General features: G+C 41.4%; 4 protein-coding genes and 1 pseudogene across 8 annotated transcripts; 2 read left to right on the top strand and 3 right to left on the bottom strand.

The window, feature by feature from the left end:
- The first annotated feature begins 1,248 nt into the window (after window positions 1-1,248).
- LOC127762098 (MDIS1-interacting receptor like kinase 2-like) lies at window positions 1,249-8,801 on the top strand. Of its 5 annotated transcripts, none has more exons than XM_052286460.1 (4): window positions 1,249-1,493; window positions 1,594-1,657; window positions 5,013-7,419; window positions 7,648-8,801. In XM_052286460.1, the coding sequence occupies exons 1-4, from the start codon at window positions 1,348-1,350 to the stop codon at window positions 8,022-8,024; spliced, it is 2,994 nt and encodes a 997-aa protein (XP_052142420.1). In that variant the 5' UTR covers window positions 1,249-1,347; the 3' UTR covers window positions 8,025-8,801. The 5 variants fall into 5 exon arrangements, with proteins under 5 accessions (XP_052142420.1, XP_052142419.1, XP_052142422.1 ...); XM_052286459.1 differs by having other exon boundaries at window positions 1,250-1,493; window positions 4,980-7,419; XM_052286462.1 differs by having other exon boundaries at window positions 1,431-1,493; window positions 4,343-7,419.
- Window positions 8,802-11,477: 2,676 nt separating this feature from the next.
- LOC127762103 (probable leucine-rich repeat receptor-like protein kinase At1g68400) lies at window positions 11,478-13,333 on the bottom strand. The gene is made up of 2 exons (XM_052286466.1): window positions 12,882-13,333; window positions 11,478-11,929 (listed from the first exon to the last, which is right to left on the bottom strand). The coding sequence occupies exons 1-2, from the start codon at window positions 13,315-13,317 to the stop codon at window positions 11,796-11,798; spliced, it is 570 nt and encodes a 189-aa protein (XP_052142426.1). The 5' UTR covers window positions 13,318-13,333; the 3' UTR covers window positions 11,478-11,795.
- Window positions 13,334-15,144: 1,811 nt separating this feature from the next.
- LOC127761981 (uncharacterized) lies at window positions 15,145-16,487 on the bottom strand. Its single transcript, XM_052286315.1, has 2 exons — window positions 16,364-16,487; window positions 15,145-15,581 (listed from the first exon to the last, which is right to left on the bottom strand). The coding sequence occupies exons 1-2, from the start codon at window positions 16,485-16,487 to the stop codon at window positions 15,145-15,147; spliced, it is 561 nt and encodes a 186-aa protein (XP_052142275.1).
- Window positions 16,488-17,583: 1,096 nt separating this feature from the next.
- LOC127761980 (glutathione S-transferase T3-like) lies at window positions 17,584-19,519 on the bottom strand. Its single transcript, XM_052286314.1, has 2 exons — window positions 19,407-19,519; window positions 17,584-18,640 (listed from the first exon to the last, which is right to left on the bottom strand). The coding sequence occupies exons 1-2, from the start codon at window positions 19,517-19,519 to the stop codon at window positions 17,584-17,586; spliced, it is 1,170 nt and encodes a 389-aa protein (XP_052142274.1).
- A 2,595-nt stretch (window positions 19,520-22,114) lies between these two features.
- On the top strand, window positions 22,115-24,752 carry LOC127762101 (probable leucine-rich repeat receptor-like protein kinase At1g35710; annotated as a pseudogene).
- Window positions 24,753-25,386: the final 634 nt, after the last annotated feature.

Genomic DNA, 25,386 nt, shown 5'->3' with positions numbered 1-25,386 from the left:
TATGTTTCTGATGTGAACCTGTGCTGTCGGAGCCAGGGTTTACATTACTGTCGATAACCGCACGGTTACTGGCCTTACCACAGGGTACGGTAATAGAAAAACCACTGTAACCTCCTTAAATTCAAATAAATTTAAAAAATAATTTAAATTTTTGATAAATTTTGCACTGTTTTGTACGGTTTTTCACGGTTACAACACGGTAACCGTGCTTACCGCTAGGGTGCGGTAACCCCGGGCTTGGCGGTTTGGGAAACCCTGGTAGGAGTATCACGTATTAGTATATCTTATAAGGAGAAATAGTAAATTTACTCTTTTTCTTAACTATAGATGGCCATCTGGGCGGCACAGCCCAGGCATGGCCGTGCTCGGGCCAGAATCTATCGGGGTGGCACGGCACGGCGCGACCAACACTCCGGGCCATGCCGTGCCGGCCACGGGCTGCATCTCAGGCCTAGGCACGGCCCACCAGTAGTTGGGCCGTGCCGTGCCGGCCCGAAGGTACAGGCGGCCCATCATGCCTTCTTTAAAATAAGTCTATTTCCCATCTCTCCTCTTTGGGCTGTGACATATATATATATATATATATATATATATATATATAGAGCTAAAATAAGTCTTTTTTGCATCCCTACTCTTTAGGACATGCCATATAATAAGTCTATTTTTTCTCCCTATACTTTGTGACGTGCCTTACATTTGGTTGAGAATAAGTCTGTTTCATATCCCTAAACTTCGGGTAGGGCCGTGTCAGCCCTGCGTACCGAGGTAGCAGCCCAGACACGGCACGACTGTTGGGCCGGGCCAGCACGGGCACTACCCGAGTCGAGCCATGCGTGCCTGGGCCGGGCCAAAATCACCGGGCATTGGGTGGGCCATATGGCATCTATATATTTAAGAAGGCCCTCGGAGAGTCGAGAGTGCAGAATCAATTCCCGTTTAATAAATGTCATAATTAAATATCAGTTTTGCCAAAGGAAAATTATTTGGTTACGTTGCTGACTAAAGTAGCACACCCTGGCGGCCTCTCTCAGTCCCTTTACGGGCCTGGTGGAGCTTTAAATTCTAAGAAACAAGTAGTCAGTTTTTGAGAATCTGGAAAAGCTCTGAAACCCAGCTTTTGGCTTCTTAGTTCTATAGATTTCTTAGTTCTATAGATTCGTAGAAGCTGTGAACTATTTAGGAGAGCTTCTAGCAGAAGCAGCTTTTAGGAAAAGCTGCAGCTGGACAAGCTCTCTAAACAGGGCCTACATCTCCGTTGTCGCGGCCACGCCGCCACCTCCTAACACCTGTGTTGACTTGCCGCCACCTCCTCCCTCCCCTCGCGGTCGCGGGAGCGCGCGTCTGGTCATGGTGGCGGCCGCCGCAGCTTCGAACCCTAACCTGTCAAGAATAGGGATCTTCTCCCACAAGTCGGGATTCTTGAAGGCCAGGAATGATTTGGTTACCTCGAGGAATCAATCATTCCCAGGCTCCAATCATTTTCTTAAGAAGAGGTACAGATTCCCTAATAATCCCCTTTATTTGCTTGCTACTCGAACGATCGAAGCCCTGACGGCGGAGACGCGAATCTGGCTTTCGTATTCAATTTTGCAGGGTTGGTGTTTCTCTGAATTCTATCCTAATTTCTACACTGCGTCGTGGTTCGCTAAGTATCCTGGTAAATTCTTTCACCTAGTTCAATCACATTAATCAGCATTGGCTTTGCTTTTATCATCTTGCTAAAATAATTAAGTACCCAAGGAAGAAGCCAAAAAGTTCATCATTTTCTTTTCACTGATCGAATCACATGAAAAAAGCTAGAAACAACAATCCGTTGTATAAGAAACTAGGAATTGAAGGTCTCTTGCACGCGGAAGTCTGGGGGCAATGACTGACTCCAGTAATCCTGTAATGACCATTTGGAAGCACGACAATCTTGATGGACAGTAGGTGCCATGTTAGTGTCATTGACCTGATGAGTCAAGAGTCAATGTCTCCTCTCTCTGAACCATCGATTGATCATGTACTACATATCTCTGAACAATTCATAGTGAAGGAGTAAACAAAGAGTTCAGCCAAATCAAAGGGAGAGAGAGGGTAGAAACAAAACAAGACTCTTATCACAGGCCAAACAGCAACACAAGAATATATATAAGAAACCCATCCACAGATGCGTACATCGGTACATGAGTTTGGTTTGGAACTTCACCTACACAAGATGAAATTCTTTGCCTTGGAGCTGTTCGTGGTGGTGTTGCTTCTTTCCTTACAATATATGCCTCTTTTGTCTCGCAAATTCTACAGTGACCCAGCTAGACCGGCAAGCAGATATGCCTCTGCAATGAAAATCAGGACTAGACAGTCAGAGTTACTGCCTAAGCTCATGGAGCAACAATACCAGTCCATGTGACTGGACCGGCATCGCCTGCAGCACCAGTGGCCAGAGTGATGCCGTCCCAGCTGTTGTGCTTACCATTTCGCTTCAATCGTGCCATATCTCTCGCGGTTTGGACAAGCTCCAATTCGCAGAATTGCCACATCTTCAAATCCTCAATCTTGGTAGAAGCTCTTTCTCGGGGCCAATTCCATCAAGCATCGGTGGTCTTGCTGAGCTCTCTGAATTGGATCTCTCCAGCAATAGACTTTCTGGATCCATCCCAACATCCATATATAGGTAATCTTAGAGGACATCTCCCTCAATCTCTCTTCCAGTTTGCTGTCAGAAGGACTAATCAATTCTACAATTGGCACACTATACTAAGAGTGGCAGAGTAGCCGAGTGGTGGAGCAAAGGACATCATGGTAGAGGACTAGTGGTCGCGGCATGGTGGAGGAGGCGTGTGTCAGTCACTCCATCGTCGATTGTGGCGGTCACGCAGTGGACGAGCGGTAACATCTGCAGGATGAACTGTGCCGCCTCCTCCGCTCCCATCCGACCTCTAAAGCCAATTTCGCGCACTCCCAATAATTCATCCCTGTGCCAAAAAACGCATTTTTCGCATTGGACCCGAATATGAACTCTTGTTGAAGACTACCCTGTAAACGCCCATATTCTCCTATTATCACCACGTACGTTTCTTTCGTCAAGAGTGGTTGTTGGCAACTTCAAGGCTCAGTTCATTTTGGCTTACCACGGGCACATTTTTCAAACTAATAACGATATATTTCATGCAAAAACTTTATTTATAGAAGTTCCTTAAAAAATCAAATAAATACGTTTTTAAGTTTATAATAATTATTACTTACTGAATCCTATACTAATGGCTCACATAGTTCTGCATGATGCAAGCACAACATCTAATTCGAACTAAGCCTTGCATGCATCTAGAGACCGTTATACATATCATTATACGCCAAAAAGTCCAAGCGCAAAAACATATAGCCTTTTTTTTTTCTGTTTTAAAGTCATAAGCCACTATTCCGCTACGCAAAAGTGTGAAGAATAGTTTGAGTAGGTTTTTCTTTTTAACTTGTGTGAAGAATAGTTTGGACTTCATCACTGAACTCTTAATTAAGGTTTAAAAACACCAGCTTATAAAACAATGTAAGCCAAAATAAAGGGGCCTAAATAGATATATGAATTTATTTGAGTAAATGGGGGAAATGGGGTGCTATATATGCTTGCCAACAGAAGGAAAGCAACTCACCAAAACTTATTTGAAAAAGCATCTTCTGAAGTTCTGAACACAGAAATTCACAGTAAATCAGTTCAAGATTAAAAAAGGAAAACCACCCCACCATGTTCCTCTCCCACCGCTGGCCAAATGGCCAATGCATTACCCTCTTCCTTTCCTTCCTTCGGCAGCGTGTTCCTGCAGGATGGTGGAAATCCTGAGGCTGGCGATGGCCAACCGAGGCGCGATTGGATGGCCGTGGAGGGCTAGATGGCAAGATGCTGCAGCTGCAGCGTGCTGAATCTTCCTAGGTTTCTACTTTGTATCTGCAGCTAGCATCGACTCATCGCTAGGAAGGTATAACTAATCAATGTTCGTTGTTTTTCATGTCACATAGGAGTATGTCCGATCGATTAACAGGATTCGGCCCGCATGCTCGTGCTCTGCTTCACATTCCTTCACCCTTAGAAAAATCTAGGAATTGGCCATGGATCTCTGGTGATATGAATTAGGATTTTAAGATTTTGCACGCTGTGCTGCCTTGTTCCTGGGGCCAATGACCGAGACTGCCTCTGCTAGTCTTCTTCTATTGAGGGTTGGAAGGATGGCTCTCTCTGCAAGACAGCAACCATTGATTGCCAGTATCTGTTTGCATCAGTATCAGTATCACATCAATATCAGTACGTTCCATTGATCTAGATGGAGTCAAGGGTCTCCTTGGCTATAATAAAGTGTCTCTTTGACTGCAGCCATCAACAACACATCATGCATCTCGGTGACCTGGTCTTCACTTCACCTGCACAAAGATGAAACTCCTCGTCTTGGAGCTTTTCGTTGCTGCTGCTTTCCTATCCATGCTTTTTTTTATCCTTACTAATGTTACTATCATAGCCTACACCTTGTGCTTTTTTTTTTTTTTGCAAAGCTCAATATAGTGAAGGTACTTTTTGGTTGGGGAAATAAAAGAAAAATCAAGAAACTCCATCAAAACAGTACAAAGAGCTTCTGGTTTATATTGTTATATTGTTAAAGATATCCATACATAGAAATAACCTCCAAACTAAACATGAAGTTATGAACCGATTCGTGCGTATTTTCTTTCTAAACGTGCCAACAATGTGTTGTTGATTTTCTTGTATGAGCCATGGATTTCATTGTGTTGCACAAGGAGTGATGGAGGTGCATGCACCTTATTCCTTGGGGCATTGACTGACTCCACTAGTCCTGTCACGAGCATGCATTATTGATCCATTTACCTGAAGTCAGAGTCAAGGTCTCCTTGGTTAAATTTGTTCGCTTTCTGTCCAACTTTCAATAAATGTGTGTGTTTTAGAGCTTCACTTACACTGCTACTCAAAACACAAGATGACACTGTTTGTCTCACAGGAGCTATTGCTGGTTCTGCTGATTTCGCTGCAGTGTCTTTCCTGCCTTGCAATTGCAAATACTATGTTGGATCGGCAAGCTGAAGCACTTCTCCAATGGAAATCTGATCTAACCTACTACAGCGACCTAGATTTATGGACCAACGCAACCAGCCCATGCAGGTGGCCAGGCATAGGCTGCAGCTCCATGGTGGCTCATGGTCATGGCCATGAGCGTGATGCCATCCTAGTTGTGACAAACATTACACTTTATATATGTGGCATCTCCGGTGGTTTGAGCAAGCTCCGATTTGCAGAATTGCCTCATCTTGTCCATCTTGACCTTGGCATGAACTCTCTCTCTGGACCAATTCCATCTGATATTGGTCGTCTTGCTGAGCTCTCTTACTTGGATCTCTCTGGCAATGTGCTCAATGGATCCATCCCGCCATCGATAGGTAATCTTACGAACCTAGCCTTCCTCGACCTCTCTTCCAATTATTTGTCAGGAAGGATATTCGATTGCACACCTGGCACGTTACATAACTTGGAGTACCTCAATTTAACATACAACAAATTAACTGGCCCAATACCTTCCAGTTTGGGAAACTTGACTAGATTGTATCATCTACATCTTGGCTTTAACAATCTTTCTGGTCATATTCCACGTGAGATCGGGATGCTTCATAGTTTAGTGCTGCTATATCTGGCTTATAATAATATCAATGGCTCCATACCTACAACCATAGGGAATCTAACAAATTTAAACTTGTTGGATCTCTCCCTAAATAAAATCATGGGTTTCATTCCTGAAAGTATAGGAAATTTAACGAGCTTACAAAACATGGATCTCTCCACAAATGAAATCACGGGTTTCATTCCTGAAAGTATAGGAAATTTTGCGAGCTTACAAAACATGAATCTCTCCACAAATGAAATCGCGGGTTTCATTCCTGAAAGTATAGGAAATTTAACAAGCTTACAAAACATGGATCTCTCCACAAATGAAATCACGGGTTTCATTCCTGAAAGTATAGGAAATTTAATGAGCTTACAAAACATGGATCTCTCCATAAATGAAATCACGGGTTTCATTCCTGAAAGTATAGGAAATTTAACGAGCTTGCAAAACATGGATCTCTCCACAAATGAAATCACAGGTTTGATTCCTACAAGTATAGGAAATTTAACGAGCTTACGAAGCATGGATCTTTCCAACAACCGAATCATCAGTCCCATCCCTTCAACCTTTTGGAAACTTTTATCTTTACAAATACTGAATCTTGAGTCCAATGTGCTAAATGCTATACTGCCACCAGAACTAGGATTTCTAAGTAATCTTGTAGTTCTGAATCTAAGCAGCAATCAGTTTACGGGAAGCATTCCACCTCAGATAGGACAGTGTCACTATTTGTACTCGTTGCGCCTGTCAAACAACTTACTGACAGGACCAATACCACAAGAGCTTGGGTATTGTACCGACCTAACTGAGTTGGATTTGAGCAGAAATAATTTAAGTGGCGCCATACCGATGACTTTCATGAATCTTTCCCAATTACTTGAGCTGAATTTATCATACAACAGTTTGGGCGGTAAATTTTCTGGTTTCTACCCCACTAGAATCCCTTCCGTACTTTCGCTTGACCACAATACAGGTATCTGTGGTGATCCATTATATGGCTTGACACCATGTCAACCATCAAATACAAATACTGACAGTTTACATAAAAAGGAAAATACTGACAGTAAACATCTTGTTCCGAGGCTACTTCTTGCCTTTGCAATGTTTTCTTGCATCTGTCTCGTCGCTGGAAGCATCACAGTGGTTTGTTGGAGAAGAAAACTGGCAAAGAAGGGCAAAGAAATCAGCACTGAAGATTTCGTTTCCATATGGGACTTCGATGCGAAGGTTGCATTTCAAGATGTATTATACGCAACAGAAAATTTTGATGAAAAGTACTGCATTGGTGTTGGAGGTTATGGATCTGTCTTCAGAGCTGAGATCCAAGGAAAAGGTACATTTGCCATCAAGCTGCTTCACAGAATGGAAGATTACTTTGATATTGGAGCATTCCTTGCTGAGGTTCAAGTGTTGACAAAAATCAGGCACCGTTGCATTGTCAAGCTGCACGGTTACTGCTCTCATTCGCAGTGCAAATTCCTCGTATATGATCTCATCGAGAGAGGAAGTTTGACATCCATTTGGCATGACCAAGAGCAAGTAAAGGAGCTTGATTGGCCTAAAAGATTTACTATTGTGATGGACATCGGTAAAGCTCTTTCTTACTTGCACCATGATTGTGATGATCCAATCGTGCACCGCGATATTAAAAGTAGCAACGTCTTGCTAGACCATGATTTTAAGGCTTATTTATCCGACTTCGGCATGGCAAAGAAGTTGAAGGACAATTCATCTAGTTGGAGCACTATCTTTGCAGGGTCATGTGGCTACATAGCCCCAGGTACATATACTTTTTAATCCTTAGCTAAGATGACAATGTGACATGATTTATCATGCAAAATCTCTTTGTAACTTGGCGATTTTTTAGATTTTTGCTGGAACTGAACTGATTTGTACAAAAATCTTGTAGAATTTTCACAGTTCAAAGGGACACTTAATTCATAAAAAAAATATTAGTACAAAAAAAGTATTTTTTTTCTGATCTAGCTGAACATTCTTGTTGCCACAGAATTGACATCTACAATGGTGTTAACGGAGAAGTGCGATGTGTATAGCTTTGGTGTGGTTGTGCTGGAAGTGGTGATGGGAAAACATCCTGGAGATCTTCTGCTACCGTTCTTTTGCCGAACAGAACAACATACAATGCTCAAGGATATCCTGGACCAACGCATCATGGCGCCGACCACCGAAGAGGAGAAGGATATCATCCTGCTTGTTATGGTAGCCTTTGCTTGCCTGCAAATATGCCCGAAATCCCGGCCAACAATGCAGCAGGTTTGTCGTGCACTCATTGCCAGAAGTTTACCAGCTCCCATCCTGAAGCCCCTAAATGTGATCAAACTACAGCATTTCCATGATTTCTGTGGAACCATACGGAATATATGATGCTATACAGTATGCACTTCCAATTGTCCCCAAAGTTGGCAATGAATTGTCTCCATTTCAAAAATAGATGCCACTGGATAATAGGAAACCATTTGTATGATAAGAAAAAGATCAGTTTTGCACGTTGTTTAATACTTCACTGATTACAGGTTTTCCCTTCTAAGTTTTTCCGGGTACTACTCCAAAGTCAGTTGAAAACTTCATTCCTGTTATCTATGTAGTGCATAAATGGTCTTATTTAAAGTAATTCTGTGATGGATGCAAGAGAACAAAACTGTAGTAAGAGGAATGCCCTCAATTATTCTTACTACAAAATTGTAGTAAGAGGGACGAAATTGAGGAATTTTAATTTGTAGTAAGAGGAATGCACCATCAGAAGCTCATTATTCTATGTTGTGATCTTCTCTCTAGGCTTGTAGCAATTCTGAATTTCTGATGACCTCAAGCAGATGGGTTTATTCAAGAATCTCAAGGAGTTCCCCTCCTGCCTTCTTTGAATCAGAACGTCCCATGAACTATCCCTTCTTGTCAGTGAAATTTAATTAACAACTGACAAACAGAACTTGTGAAAAGTTATTTTAATCGTTTCAGAAGAACATCCTTCGTCTACAAAATGCACTTATTGATTCTTCAGCACAATGGAGATTCGTGGGAGCTACGCCAGTTGGCCTTTTCTTTAAGGGAAAATTGGAACCATGCCATTATAATTTTGCAAAATTACCCCTTTTGATTTTATACCATAGTGTGTTGTTTCTTTCCTCGGGTATTTATCTTAGCAAGATGGACACAAAAAATATACTAAAAACTTGATAATGTATAATGTAGAAAGCAACGCCAATGCTGATATGTGACTGAACTAGGATAAGCTCTTTTTTTTTTTTTTACCAAAATGCTAAGCTCTAGGCAGTGTGGAATATAAGCAAAATCCAGAGAAACACCAATCATGCAAACTGAATACGAAAGCAGAATCGCACAAGAATCCTGTCAGGGCTTCAGTTCGTCCTAGTAGCAGCAAATAGAGGGGAATAGTACCTCTTTTTTTTAAAAAAAAATGATTCACCATTGAGATAACTGAACCATGACAAGATTCAGTACTCTGACTCACTGAGTTGGCGAATCCTTCCCGGCCTTCAAGATCTGGGTACTTGTGGTAGAAGATCCCCATTCTTCAGGTAGGGCAACAGTAGCGACACAGGTGTTAGGTGATGGTGGGCCGCTGGCGGTGGCGCCGGCGCGAGGACGGAGATGGAGAAGAAGGTGGTATGGCCGGCCAGCCCTGCCTCCGTCATTCCCTCGATCGACCTGGAGAGAGAGAGAAAAAAGGATTTGGCTTGGCTGTGCAGGTGCTGAGACCCTGAGACTAAAAGATTGAAAACGAAAATGAAAATAGGACGAGGAGAAATTGGCAAAAAAATTCTAAAAAAAAGAGAGGAGAAATTGGCAAAAGTTCAGAGGGACTGCTAACTTTGGGGATCAAAATAACAACAACGTTTACCACGGCGGCAAATTAACAAGAACATCATTAATAATGCCCAACAATCTATCCTCAAAATTTTGTTTTCAAGGATTTTTAAGGTATGGACAGATTCTTAGGGTACGTTTGGACCTTGGATAGATCTTGCTCAGCTAGACTAGCTCACCCAGGCCATAGCCCACCAAAATGTTGACACATAAATTTGGTATCTAAGGCTGTCTTTAGTTCAGCGCAAAGTTTAGATTTTGGTTGAAATTAGAGATAATGTGACTGAAAAGTTGTGTGTGTATGACACGTTGATGTGATGGAAAATGACTGAAGTTTGGATCCAAACTTTGGATCTAAACACAGCCTAAGATAGAAAATGGGAAATATTGACTAGATTTGGAAATAACCCGCACTCACTATACATATTTTGTCTGACCGGTTAGCTCCTAATCACGCGCTCCCCGCCTCTCTCCTTCCATTCCCGCGCATGGGTGCGATCTCTTTCTGCATGGGGGAAGGAAGAAAATGGAAATTTCTATTTGTAGTTTAATAGAAAAGCCCACTTTTAGTTTTTGGAAATAGAATTTAGGCTTTCTTTTAGGAGACCCAAAAGTCAAATTTTGCGGATAGATTATTGCTGTTCTGTTGGTGATGCTCTAATACTATCTGCGATCTGAGTTCATAGTTCATACAGGTTAATACAATGATCAAGCTCTCGTGCAGTATTGGACATTTGGACCTGTTATAGTTATTAAGTTACCTGATATTCTTAGGTAAATAAAATTCTTGAAAGGTGGAGGTAAATCAAATTCTGACATTGTCCTATATATCTGAGGTGAAATGCTACCTGTGGTGCTAGATTAATTATGCAGGATAAATTAAACCTAGCTTTGATGACAGTGCACGTAAACCTACTCCCTCCGTCAAAAAAAAAAAAGACAAACCGTTGGTTCCCGTGCCAACGTTTGACTGTCCGTCTTATATGAAATTTTTTTATAATTAGTATTTTCATTGTTGTTAGATGATAAAACATGATTAATACTTTATGCGTGACTTATCTTTTTAATTTTTTCATAATTTTTTTTAAATAAGACGAACGGTCAAACGTTGGACACGGAAACCAGGGTTTGTCTTTTTTTGGACGGAGGGAGTAGCTTTGAAAACCAAAATCCGTTACCCTTCCACCTCTGCCCAAGTTGTCAAGATCGGGATACTAGGTAGTATCGTTTTGCTCAAAGTAATATCGTATCGTAGTATCGGGATACTATGAGATTTTCTTTTTTTAAGTTTAATTAATATTTATATTAATTATATATAGCCATTCTATATAAAAAAATGTAGTAATGATATATGTCATGCAAATAGAGTCATTTATCAAGAGAAACCATGTTGGTTTTGATATATTTAACTGATTTTCATATAAATTTGAGCATATTTAGTTACATTATTTTCAAACTATGTTATTTTAAATAATATTTTGTAGTATCGTAGGGATCGTCGAATCGAGATACCACCTAAGATTTCGTAGGATCGTGTAGTAATGAATAGTAGGATCGAGATACTATAAAATTAGAATACTAGATGGGATCGGTATCGTTTCGGCTTGGTAGGATCGTAATATCGTAAGATACTAGAATACGAATCGGGATACTGAACCTTGCCTCTGCCTGCAGGCTGCGTGCCATCATCTGACATAAGGCCCCACCAGCCAGCCTCACATTGGCATAAGGCAGGCGGCGCTGTGCTCATGTAGCTAGGGAACCAAAACTATTGCTTCAAATTGTTGCACTCTCTCCGTTTCATACTATAAGTTATTTAATATTTTTTAAGTTTAACCAAAATTTGTAGCAAAATATAATAATATTCATTATAAAACAAACATTGTATCAAAAATATATTCAATATTAAATTTAGTAAAACTAATTTGATGTTATAAACATTGCTATTTTTTTCTGTAAACTTAATCAATCCTAAATAATTTTGACTAAGAAAAAAAATCAAACGACTTATAATATGAAACGGAGGGAGTACTTTGGTACAACACAACTGCATACAAGTGTATAAGAACACATGAAGGCATGGACACGATTACATCAGATTTTCAGGAGGTAAAAGAGATGGAAAAGAGAGATCAATTACATCTACAGACATGAGGTCACAATCAAAGTCATCACTCTTTTTTATTTGATTGGAGGCAGCCAGAGCCAGCCATTCTAGCCCATTTTACTTGACAGCCTCTCTGACAGTGATGTGGCATCATGAGGAAGACGAAGCATAGGTCCGACGAGCTCCTCCGTCGCCGCTACCACCTAGCTTCCCTTACCAAAATTTTGTGGCGAAGTCGCAGATCTGCTCTTTCCTTCCATTGTTAAATCTGGAGAATGGGCACTGAATCGGGTGCAAATCGGCGGCGATCTCTGCAATGCCCAGCGGCCCAGCCCATCTAACAAGAGGAGGAAGGAAGAGAGACGTGAAGCTGACTGGTGGGGTCCGTATGTCAGCTAAAGGCCAGGGCGGCGGGAGTATCGGATTTCGGTTTTCTTTTTGTAATCAACTGGGCTCAAAACATGGTGTTCTGTGAAACAATTATACCCTAAAAATGTGCTGATTACATTTTATGCAAGATCCAACATCACTAAACTTTGAATCATCCTTTTTTTCTTTATCACAGGGGTTACTAAAACCACATCCTACTAGATCTAGAACTTGGGCTACTTGGGCGCTAGTCCAATAAGTTAAGTGGTGTACTCTAAAGAGAAAAAAAGTCTAATATACCCATGTAAAATAGTTTTTTTTTCTTTTTGGGATTTATGTATTGTAGTTTAGGGTGATAAATCCCAAAAAGGAAAAAGAAAAGCTATGTTAGGTGGTTAAATTAATTAGACTTTTTTTTCTTTAGAGTACACCACTTGACTCATTGGACTAGCTCAAATTCCCGTATTGCTATATATTGGTCAATTTCCGAAAGGCTCAAGGAATGGAACCTGTGATTTGGTTGTTGGAGAGAACCAATGACACTAAGCTTGTTAGATTTCCTAAGTTAGGAATGAAACCGGTGATTCTATTATTGGATAGATCCAACGATACTAAATCTTGAAGCATCCCTAGCTCAGTAGGAATGCAACCCGTGATTTCGTTCCTTAATAGATACAAGGATATCAAACTTTCAAGCATCCCTAGCTCACGAGGAATAGGACCAGAAAACTTATTGAAGCTAAGGTCTAGAAAATACAACGTGGACAAGTTTCCCAAGCTATAAGGTATTGGGCCGGTTAACTTGTTGTTGCCTATATCGAGGAACTGCAAGCTGTTTAGTGTGCCAATTGCTGATTCAGATAGCTCTTGTGATAACAAATTGGAAGAGAGATAAAGAGAATTTAGTCTTGTAAGATTACCTAAGGATGTTGGGATGGATCCAGAAAACCTATTGCTGGACAAATCCAAATCAAAGAGGTCGACAAAACGACCTATGCTTGATGGGATAAGCCCAGAGATAGAGTTGTTTCCGAGGTCGAGTCCTTGAAGATGGGGGAATTCTGCAAACCAGAACTTGCCCAAACTGCCGGAGATGCCACACGAGTTAAGCGAAATACTGAGAATACCTGGGGCATCATCACTTGTGCTGCAGACGATGCCGGTCCAGTTGCATGTGTTGGTGCCCTTGGTCCATGAGTTTAGGCAGCTACCATGGCCATCTAATCCAGATTTCCATTGGAGAAGAGCGTCTGCTTGCCGGTCCAGCACACTTGCTGTAGAGTTTGCAGGACAGAGAAGGCATGCCGAGGAAAGCAGCAGCAGCAGCAGCAGCAGCTCTAGAGCAAGGAGTTTCATCTTGTGTAAGTGAAGCTCCAAACACACATGGTAATACAGATGGTTGGAGAGAAAGTGAGCTACGCGTATATTAATTATACCCAAACGGGCATTGACTTGAGGTCAATGAATCATACCTTCTAATTACTCTCTCCATAACACAATATAAGAATTTTTAATTAGGAGTAAACACAGTTATTAAGAAAATATATAGAATTAAATATGGGAATGTTTGTGATTAGATGAGAAGCGGAGATATGTTGGAAAATTTAGTGCTAGAGGATTGTGATTGGTTGAAAAAAGAATTTAGGTGGAGAAATAGTTATATTTTGAGATAAATTCTAAAGACTAAAAAATATTATATTTTAGAATGGAGGGAGTAACATTAATGAAGAAAGTGGGTAATCATGCATTTCCGTTACTCGCATAAACACTTGTTTAATTGTTCATTTTCTTTATGGCAGCACAAATTAATTTTTTTTTAAAAAAAACTAGAATTTGGAAAGGTGGAAAAAAAACCCACATCCCTGTCCTATTTGCATCCCTAATTAAGAGGACATCTACTTTCCATCAAAGTCAATAGACAATAGTGTTTGCTACTATAGATGATGACTAGCAAGTCTCTTAAAAGTTTCGAAAGAAATACTACCTCCGTCCCATAATAATTGTATTTCTACTCTTTAAATTTTGTCCCACAAAAATTATATTTCTGATAAGATGAGACCCAATAAATAGAATTTGTATCCCAACCTTCCTTTTAATTAAGTTTACATATGAAATGTGTGCCTCAACCTTCCTTTTAACAAAGTATACATATGGAATATGTGCATGCAATGTAGTTATTAAATAGGGTTATTGTGGTAAATTGTGTTTGTTGTTAATATGTCTCTAATTTCCTAGAAATGCAATTATTATGGGACGGAGAGAGTAATAGCGCAACTCCGCGTTTCAAAAAGTAGGACACATGCCTTTGGACAGTTTTTCCTTAATTATTGGGCCTTTGTACAGTTTTTCCCTCTTACTTAATACAAGTGCACCCTACGGGATTTAAAAAAAAAACTCTGCGTTTCAACAACTTGATATATTGACTCATGCAAGCACACGTCTTTGATCATATTGTACGACTGCAGTTTCTAATTAACTTCACCATGAAACTGACAACTTTACCCCCTTTTCTTTTTGCTGGAATAAAACAGAAGACCACTTTAAAATCATTAGGTACTTATCCTATCCATAATTGTTTTAGAAAATGAATTCATCTCCCATGTGTTCATCCAGTAAGAACAAAAGGGGTATATCTATGCGTTAGATTTCCATTGGAGAAGCACATTTCCATTGATTGAGAAGAGATCTTGACGCTGACTTCAGTTCAATGAATCATTCACGCTTGCTACAGGATTAATGTAATCAGCCAATGCATGCCCAAAGAATAGGCTAAGCTAATGCACATTTATCACTTGTACAACACCATGAAATCCTGGCTTAGATGGATACCCATAGTTGGCTGCATTAGAAGAAATACTACCTCCCTTGACCGTCCATAAATATAAGGGACTTCATCTCTTTTCAAGAGAGGTGCGTACAACCCACAGACAGGGGTGCGTCTTTAAGAACCTCGAAGTTATCATCCAGACGGATATAAAGACAGCTTATACAACCCACAGACAGAGGGTCTGTCTGTAAGCTATTTAATGCTTTGCATGTAGCTTTGATCAACTGCAAATGTATTTGTGTATACCATTGTGTGGCTATATATTTGATATAATACTATCAAGCATGAATAAGGTACATGATTACAATAATTTTTAGGAACCATAAATATAATAATTATATTACAATGCCTTTAGTCTAATTTTCTTTGTTTCCATAGCGTTGCCATATGTGCTCAATTAGATCCTTTTTTAGCTTTCTATGTGTTGGCCGAGCTTTGATAGCGGAATTTCTACGAAGTACCTTTGTGAAGCATGGATCTGGGTTGTCGCTTCTTTGCACTTTAGGCGGGAGCACTATCGTCGCACTTGGATTATAATTCAAATCCAAGACATCTCTAATTGCTTCCTTCTCATCTTCCACTATCATATTGTGAAGGATAACACAAGCTTGCATTATGTTGATAACGTCCCCCTGCTTCCATAACCTTGCTGGTCGACGAATAATATCAAAGCGTGATTGCAGCACACCAAATGCGCACTCGACATCTTTCCCCGCCCCTTCTTGCTTCAATGCAAATAATTTGTCTTCCGCCAACCGAGGGGCCGTCACTGTCTTCACGAATACTGCCCATTCTGGATATATTCTATCGGCAAAATAGTAACCCATGTCATATTGTGTTCCATTTACGTTGTAGTGTACCGTTGGAGCTTCCCCTTTTATTGCTTGAATAAATAGTGGCGACTTGTTTAGAACGTTTATGTCATTCTGAGACCCGGCGGTACCAAAAAAAAAGCATGCCATATACGAAGATCTTTAGTTGCCACTGCTTCAAGAATCATAGTAGGAACGCCTTTGTTACCACTAGTGAACATGCCTGCCCAACCTTTCGGACAATTCTTCCATGGCCAATGCATACAATCGATGCTTCCGTACATTCCAGGAAAACCACGAGCCTCATTTTCTTGTAAGATTTTTTCCAATTCATCAGCTCTTGGCGGGCGTAGATATTCGTCACCAAACTTTTCAATCACCCCTTCAGCAAATTTTCCCAAACATTCTAAACAAGTGCTTGCAGCAATCCTCAAGACTTCATCAAGTTTATCAGCCGTGGTTCCATAATCTAACATCCTGATAGCTGCTATACACTTTTAAAGCGGTGAAAGACTATTCCTACCAGTTGCATCAACTCGTTGGGTGAAATAAGGAGACCACTCACTAAGTTCATGTACGATACGCAAAAACAACGGCCGTCTCATCCTAAATCTCCTACGAAACATTTCATCGGTGTAGATAGGATTTGCGGAAAAGTAATTAGCGACAAGATCATCATGACCTCGTTCTCGATTTCTTGGTATGTACCTCCTTGGTCCACTCTGTCGACGACGGCGAGATACGGACGAAGCTTCTCCATCACCTGCAGCCTTGAATTCTTCTACTAGCAACTCTTCAATGATCTCATCCTCTGCTAGCAACTCTTCTACGGTGAACACTTCAAAATCGTCGGCTTCTAGGAAGTCATCATCTTCATGCGGCTCCATTTACAGAATGAAAAGGAGTAGAGGGTACGGTGGTGGAAAGGAGCACATATACATAATGAAAAGGAGTAGATGGTTCCATTTTATAGTATAAAATTGAGGCTTGAATTCACGTTCACATTCACAGAAACGGGCATGCACATAACTGAAGCATTCACATAATAAAGGAGCACATATACATAATGCCTGTAACTGAAGCATGCACATTCACATTCCAGAAAGAAACTGAAGGGTACATTCACATTCACATAAGCAAATTAGTCCTCTCGGCACTCCAACAGAAACTGAAACTGAAGCATGCACATTCACATTGCAACAACTGAAACTGAAGCATGCACATTCACATTCCAACAGAAACTGAAGTGCACATTCGCATTTACAAATCACATTCACATTAATTCAGAAACTGAAACTGAATGAGACCTCTCGGCATTCCAACTGACCTCACAGGATGTATATATCTCCCAGGATGTATACCTCCCAGCCATGACCACAATCAAATCAATATTTAGCTCCCAGTATATACCTCCAATGATCAAGTTCTGAATTTATTTCCTAAATTTCCCCTTTCTGATCATTTGCAGATTCTCATCAAAGTATATGTATAGAGACATACACTGAACCTGCTGAAAGATTAAACATAACTGCATATATGTATAGAGAGAGTACAAAAAGAAAAGGAATGCAATAAAAGGCTAATATGCTCATCTTTTTACCTAGATTATATATACTCCATATCAGTAGTATAGTGTATCACTGAACAAGCACCAAAATAGGCTTAGTGGATTGAGCATGAACAAAAATTATATAAACTGAGACATACACTGAACTTGCTGAAATATTAAACATAACTTGCCAATAGCAAGAGTTTAGGATAGAAAAAGTGGAAAAGTTGGTTTAGGATAGAAAAAACAACAAGATAATTTGGCATTCACCAGATAGCCAACGATAGTAGCCTCCGCTTGCAAAGTTGACATATCTGTATCAATAACAGTAAGGTTTACATTAGACACTGAAGGGACTGCCTAAGACACTTGTAATCACACATATTTGTGGCAATAACATGTAAGTTTCAGATATTGCATTAGTGTTTACCTGTTCAATCAGATTCAGGGAAAAGAGTTTTCATAAGACACTTCATTATACTAACTCGCTGCGCCTTTTCCTCAGCAGACATTGAACTTGTATCTTGTGAGATGAGGCTGTTATAAGTCTCCATCATCTTTGACTCTTTCTCAAGCTTCCTTCCTTCTTTGTACTCTTGTGCTGTAAGGTGGGCAATTTTTGTGGCCTCTAGCTTCTCAGAAGATATCTTTTCCTGTCTGTCCAATAGTTTCATGCGCTTGTCATTGGTTTCCTCCTGGAATTTGCTATATCTATCAAATTTGTCTAACTGAATAGGAGACTCCTTTGAGTGACCATCATCACTACTGCCCGAACCATTTGAGTTGATTTTTGCATCTAGAGCTACCTTTTTAGCGGCCTTCTGACCCATTGGTCGCTTTGGCATCTCATCAAAAGTGTCATCAGCTTCCTCAGAGTCTCCTTCCAAGTGAAATGATTTCCTTTTACGTGCATTCCTCAGGTTTTCATTGTATGTTTTCCACTTTGACACTTCTCGGCATATTTTCCAAACCTCCATCAGCACAAAGGGTCCTAGCTTTGCCTCTTTATTGTCATCCACATAAAACTTGTGTGCTGCATCAATCCACATTTGATTAGAATATCCACTTGTAAAAATTCTACGAGCCTTTACATAAGCACACTCAAAAAGATTCGTCCACCTATTAATCTTGTGCCATCTATCCTTGCATTGCTTCAGATTTCTTTTTCTGAGAGGTGGGGTAGTCTTGTTGTACGATTCAACAACTTCACCCCAATATTGGCCACCTCCCTTATCTGCTCCACATGTAGAGTCAGTTGAATGCTCTATCCAAGCACTCATCAATCTGATATCTTCTTCCTCTGTCCACAGTATCCTTTTCTCAGTCCTAACATTGCCATTGCCATTTCCATCATCATTGCCTTGTAAAATTTCCACCTCTGGTGGTGAACTAGCATCAGCAATGTAAATAGGTGCGCCAACCAAATGAGAGTTTTGTGTATGATTTCCAAAATAGCTCATGAAACCACCACGTGGATGTACATCCTTATCCCTGTAGGATAATAGCATATATTTAAGGCAAACAAATTGGATAATATCTTAGATCACAGGGATAATCTCTGCATTTGAGTTTGGCTCGCTTTTGCGAATTATCTCATGGCAGCTAGTTCATTTCAGTTACAGGGTTCTAGCTAACTACTATGACCATATAACAAAGGAAGGGATTACTAACATTAATAATCAGGTAGTATAAACAGAGTAACATCTAGAGATAGCTTCATCCAATCCACAAGCAATTCATAATATAAACAACCATCAGATTTTTATTTCTCTCAAAAGTTGAATATAACCTTAATATCATTAGGATAACATGCTGCATGATGCAAAAAATTTTAGAGTCAAGTAATTAAATTGTAGAATGCCTTTTCCAATCAGTACTAAATTACCAGTTATAAACATTTGAGTAAACTGTGAATGGTTAAGTTGCAGAATGCAGAGAAGCTCATCACACTTGAAAACCAAACTAGAAAACTACTCTACATTACAACATTGAAACGAGCATACCTTCTTATGACCCATGGCAGGGGATGTACAATAAAGCCTGATTTTTATGACTTTGTAACACTGAAATTAGTTCTAACACAGAACATAGTAGGCATTCAGATGGGAAAAAACAAGCATATTATATGTTCTCTTGTGATGTAAGGGGCAATTTTTAACCCACAAGAATCATTAGCAGTTCATGAATCAAACATCCATAAGGAAACAAATCACACAAGCATATTCTGCTGGAACAAAGAACAAGAATCAAAGATTACCATGATCCAGGAGAAGATTCATCACCACCGGACGCATCCAACCAAGCTGAAGAGCTGGGGAATCCACCTCCGTAGGATCCATCAAAAGGTGGAGGGAAGGGAAATCCATCCATGGACGCTGAACAACTGGGGAAGCCGCCTGGAGGGATTTCTGCCACTGCTGGCCCGCCACCGCGGCCGAGAGAGCGGGGCGGCGGCGCTAACCCGACACCGCGGCCGCCATGACTGAAGGGGAGAGCCGCCGTCGCCGACCCAACACCACGACCTAGGGTATGGGCTGGGGCTGCCGCTGCCGCATCCGAGGCCTCAGGTGTGCCTCCCTTCTTCTTCCTACCTGCAGCCGCCGTGGACATCTCAGCAGCACCCAAATCAAGCGAGGGGAGTTGGAGATTGGAGGAGTGGGAGATTGGGAGAGATTGCTGCGCTATATGCTGGAGCAAATTTCCCGGATTGGGGGAGTGGGAGGGGAGTTGGACGAACCTGGATTTCGCGGGGAAATTTCCCGCGCGCGCGCTCTCCGCGCGGGATCCTGCCGCGCCGTCGCCTCGGGACGACGAGCTCGTACAACGGTGCTGAGCTTGCCTCTTCCGCCTCGGAGCACGGGTCGTCGCCGTCGCCTGGCGAGAGGACGCAGCTCCCGTCGCTTGACTCAACCGGGGGGTTTTTTGCATAAAAGACATCACAGAGACGGGGCAAAAAGACCCGCTGTACGTGCCCTAAGCTCAAAAAAAAAAACTAGAACACCCTTATCAAATGATATATGGTTGTGACCTTATGGGTGGCAAGATAGTTAGAGATAAGATGGAATGAAATTCGAATTATATATAATTAATTGATGTGATAACCAATACACCGAAATCCTTGTATTTGGGGACAAAGTAGAGAGACAAAGCTCTTATATTATGGGACACGTATCAAGAATTGCATATGAGCGTTTCGTTTTTTTATATAAAAAATTCCCAACAGGTTCGTGTGATCGAGTCTGTTTTTATGTTTGGATGTCTTTAATGTTGGTCGATCTCTGGCATGTGCGATGGGCTTGGCTCACTCATGCTCACGCATGCCAAAACATAGAGAAACAGATTTCCAGGACTCGCTCATGCACATTCCTCAATTTCCGCACGACGATCGGACGTGTCATTTACCTCCCTCTATGCATATAAAAAAAAGAGGACAACGATCCTGATGTAGGTGACAACATAAGTATGAGTCAGCCACTCCCAAAACTCTAAGTACACCAATCATAAGACTAAGGTGGCTCCTAAGGCTTCATCTTCAACCGGTCAGTACCCACCTTAATTCCGCATAAGAAAACTAGCTGCTCTCATGCTTAGCCTAAGTTCATGATCATGGAAGCAAGCTGAAACTTCCTATAAGTCTAAAGAGAAGGGAAAGACACATGAAGCGCACATGCCTAAGCATAGTAAGAGAAGGGAAAGACACATGAAGCGCACATGCCTAAGCATAGTAGAAAAACAGTTATGGTTTATTGTACAAAAATGGGGTGAAGCATGTGGGATCGAACCCAGGTCTGCTGGTTGGAGGGTTTAGTTCCCCACCACTACGTGATGTGCGATAAACACTAAACATTTTAATAATTGAAAACCGCGGTCGGACCGGCGACCCAACGGTTGAACCGTTGGACCTGTGAACCGAGTCCTTCACCGGTTCGACGTCCGGTCCGAGTTTTTATACTATGTGCCTAAGTCAAGTACCACTAATGTCTGCAAATTTTGGCATAAACTTGGACATGCGCAAAAGGACTGCGAAGACTTCAAAAAATGGCTTTCAAAGAAGTGTAATCTTAATAAACTACTCTATTAGTGATGCCTTTACACACGAAAGGAAACCGAAAGCCATTTTTTGAAATGGAGGTAGTAATTATATAATAATTTTATTGGACTTGCTATAGTTGCCTATAATTTGACATGTCTTTAGAGAATGAGAAAATTTTTCGGTGCGTGAGATCAATAGTGCTTAATGATAAGAGCTTCATTATGAATAATTATTTCACTTCATAATACATTTAAGTGGTGTATGACATATAATATTTATTTATGAGCATTAGCAATACCTGAAAATTATTAGAAATCCCTTAAGGAATCAAATAATAAGTACAAAAATAAGTATGACTCTAAAACATATATTCAAATATTTAGGGACTAAGCTTTGTAGAAAAGAGTTTTTCGTAAGAGAGAGGGAACCAATTACGATACTCTGCCTCCAAGAAAAACTCATTTATTTCAGTCTGCATGGTGCAGAGTTTTCGTTATGAGAATGATAGTGGAACCGGTGGCCTGGGATGGTTAAAGAGGGTAATTTGGAACCATGCCATTATAATTTTGCAAAGTTTGAGATATGCCATCGGTATCTCAATGACATGTAGGACCCACATGAGTCAATGACATGTGGGTCAGGATGGCATATCTCAAATTTTAAAAAATTATAATGGCATGGTTCCAATTTTCCCTAAAAGGGGGAACCAGGAATTGAAGGTCTGTTGATTGCACGCGGAAGTCTGGGGGCCATTGACTGACTCCACTTGTACTGTTGCGAGAAGCAATCCTGAGTCCCTAAAAAGTAGCCATCAGTATGATCCACTGACCAAAACTCAGTCAAGGTCTCCTTGCTTGTATGTGTCTCCTACTGCCTATTGCACTTATAAAAGGAGTAAACGCGAGTTTAGCAAATCAAAGATATGAATCCCAACCATGCCTACACTACAGATGATGAAACTCCATGCTTTGGAGCTGTTGGTGGTGGTGTTGCTACTTTCCTCACCGTGCCTTGTTTGTCTTGCAAATTCTACAGTGAGCCAGCTTGACCGGCAAGCAGGCATGCTTCTCCAATGGAAATCTGGACTAGACGGCCAGAGTGCCTGCCTGGACTCATGGAGCAAGAACACCAGCCCATGCAACTGGAACGGCGTCGACTGCAGCATCAGCAACGAGAGTGATGCCGTCCTAATTGTGGGTAGCATTTCACTTCCATTGTGTGATATCTCCGGCACTTTGGACAAGCTCCGCTTTGCAGAACAGCCTCATCTTCAAACCATCTACCTCAGTGGCAACTCTCTTTTTGGGCCGATTCCATCAAGCATCGGTGGTCTTGCTGAGCTCTATCAATTGGATCTGTCCAGCAATAGGCTTTCTGGACCCATCCCAACATCCATAGGTAATCTCGGAGAACTAATCTACCTCGACCTCTCTTCCAATTTTCTGTCAGGAGGGCTAATGAATGCTACAATAGGCACATTACAGAACATAGTGTACCTTGATTTAAGCCACAACAACTTAACTGGCCCAATACCATATAGTTTTGGAAACTTGGCCAACTTGTCTTCTCTAGACCTTAGCTTCAACAAGTTTTCTGGCCTTATTCCTCAAGAGCTAGCGCTGCTTTATAGTTTAGTATCCTTGGATCTCTCAAAAAATGAAATCATGGGTTTCATTCCTGCAAGCATAGAAATCTTTCAATTTTACAGTTATTGAATCTTTCCAACAACCAAATCAGAGGTTCCATTCCTTCAACCTTTTGGAAATTGACCAATCTGAGAACTGTAGGACTCGAGTCCAATGACTTAAGTGGTGTTCTGTCACCAGAAATAGGAGTTCTAGGTAATCTTACTGATCTGGATTTAAGCAACAATCGATTTACAGGTAGCATTCCACCTCAGATAGGACAATGTCGCAATTTGTTCTCTGTACGAATGTCAGGTAACTTACTGACAGGTCCAATACCACAAGAGCTTGGTTATTGCTTTGACCTGCATGAGCTAGATTTGAGTAGAAATTATTTAAGTGGTGCCATCCCATTGAGACTCTCTTACCTTTACAAACTACAAGACCTGAACTTATCTTACAACAGTTTGAGTGGAAGATTTTTAGGTTTATCTACCATTAAAAGTGTTACTGTTGTTTCACTTGACCACAATATGGGTATTTGTGGTGATCCACAGTATGGCTTGACAGGATGTAAAGCATCAAAGTATGATGATAAAATTATTGCTCTGAGGATACTTCTTGTATTCGCACTGTTTTATGTCTTTTGTCTTGCAATTGGAAGCATCACAGTTGCTTATCGAAGGAGAAAGCTGGCAAAAGTTTGTAGCATAAGAAATTCGGGGGATTTACTTTCCATGTGGAATTTCGATGGTAACCTTGCATTCCAAGACATCGTCAATGCAACAGAAAATTTTGATGAAAAATACTGCATTGGTGTTGGAGGATATGGAGCAGTCTTCAGAGCTGAGCTCCAAGGAAGAGGTACCTTTGCTGCACACACTGGAAGATTCATTTGATGATGGAGCATTCCATGCTGAGATTGAAGTGTTGACGAAAATCAGGCACCGCTGCATCGTCAAGCTGCACGGTTACTGCTCTCATTCGCAGTGGAAATTTCTCGTATACGATCTCATCGAAAGAGGAAGTTTAGCATCCATTTGGCATGACCAAGAATTGGCAAAGGAGCTTGATTGGCCTAAAAGAGTCACTGTTGTGATGGACATAGGTCAAGCTCTATGTTATTTACACCATGATTATGATGATCCAATCGTGCATCGTGATATTAAAAGTAGCAACATCTTGCTGGACCATGATTTTAAGGCTTATTTGTCTGACTTTGGCATGGCAAAGAAGTTGAAGGACAATTCCTCTAGTTGGAGCACCATCTTTGCAGGGACATGTGGCTACATTGCCCCAGGTACATATCTGTAGATCCTTAGCTAATATTAGAACGTGACATGATTTAGAAAGGATTAATGCCTTCGTTATGCAGAATTTTTTTTCGATTCCTACCGGAATTGAATTGATGGCAACAAAATATTGCAAAACTTTTGTGCTCCAAAGGGGCACTTAATTCATAAAAAGTTACAAATTTAGTGTTCTTTTTCTCATCTAGCTGAACATATTTTTTCTTGCCACAGAATTGTCGTCTACGATGGTGTTAACGGAGAAGTGCGATGTATATAGCTTTGGCGTGGTCACACTGGAAGTGGTGATGGGAAAGCATCCTGGAGATCTGCTGCTTCCGTTCTTTTGCCGAACTGAACAACATACTAAGCTCAAGGATATCCTGGACAAACGCATCGTAGAGCCAACAAGCGATGAGGAGAAAGATGTCATCCTGCTTGTTCTTGTCGCCTTTGCTTGCCTGCAAATCTGCCCAAAATCCCGGCCAACAATGCAGCAAGTTTACCAAGCACTCACGGCTAGAAGTTTACCTGCTCCCATCCTGAAGCCCCTTAATGAGATCAAACTGCAGCATTTCCATGATTTCTGTGAAACCATACGGAATATATGATGCTATACAGTATGCATTTCCAATTATCTCCAAAGTTGGCATTGAATCGGCTCCAATATTTCGAAAGTAAATACCATGGATAATGGAAAGCCATTTGTGTGATAAGAATAAGACCACACGTTCCAATACTTGTTAAAGTTTTCTCTTCAATTTTTCGCTCTCGCGTCGCCCTATCCCAGGGAGGCTCGGGAGGTGACAAACCTGGCCGCCCCCTTCCCCCTCCTTCATCCTCCGCCTCGCCACCTCCCAAGCTCTCGAGACCGCTAGATCTGTGCCGCCCCGGCCGGATCTGGCGGGGTGGTGGCGCAGCGGAGACAGCGTCGGTAGTGGTGGCGTGGATGGTGACAGCGACAACAGAGTCTTAGCGGTAGGGCGGCGAGGTCTCGACAGAGGCGGGAGCTTCATGGCGGCGGGGATGGTGGCGGAGTGACGGCGGCGGTGGTGGAGACGGTGGATCCGGCGACAGGGCACCCGGATCTAGCACCCCCCGCGCCGGATCCGGCTGGTGGCGGCACACCAACGGTGCTGCCAGGAGGCCGACGGCTAGGTGAGCTAGCACAACCTGGTGCGGCCGGCCACATGGCTTTCCGGATGTGAATCAAGATCTGGATCTGGAAAAAGGAGACACTTGCCTTGCGGCGAAAGGTGGTTTTCACAACCTGAAAGGAGAGTAGAGATG

The sequence above is a fragment of the Oryza glaberrima genome, chromosome 2 (assembly GCF_000147395.1).
Source record: "Oryza glaberrima chromosome 2, OglaRS2, whole genome shotgun sequence".
Taxonomy (NCBI): Eukaryota; Viridiplantae; Streptophyta; class Magnoliopsida; order Poales; family Poaceae; genus Oryza; species Oryza glaberrima.
The sequence above is the reverse complement of the archived record's forward strand: the minus strand, read 5'-3'. Positions and strand labels throughout refer to the sequence as shown.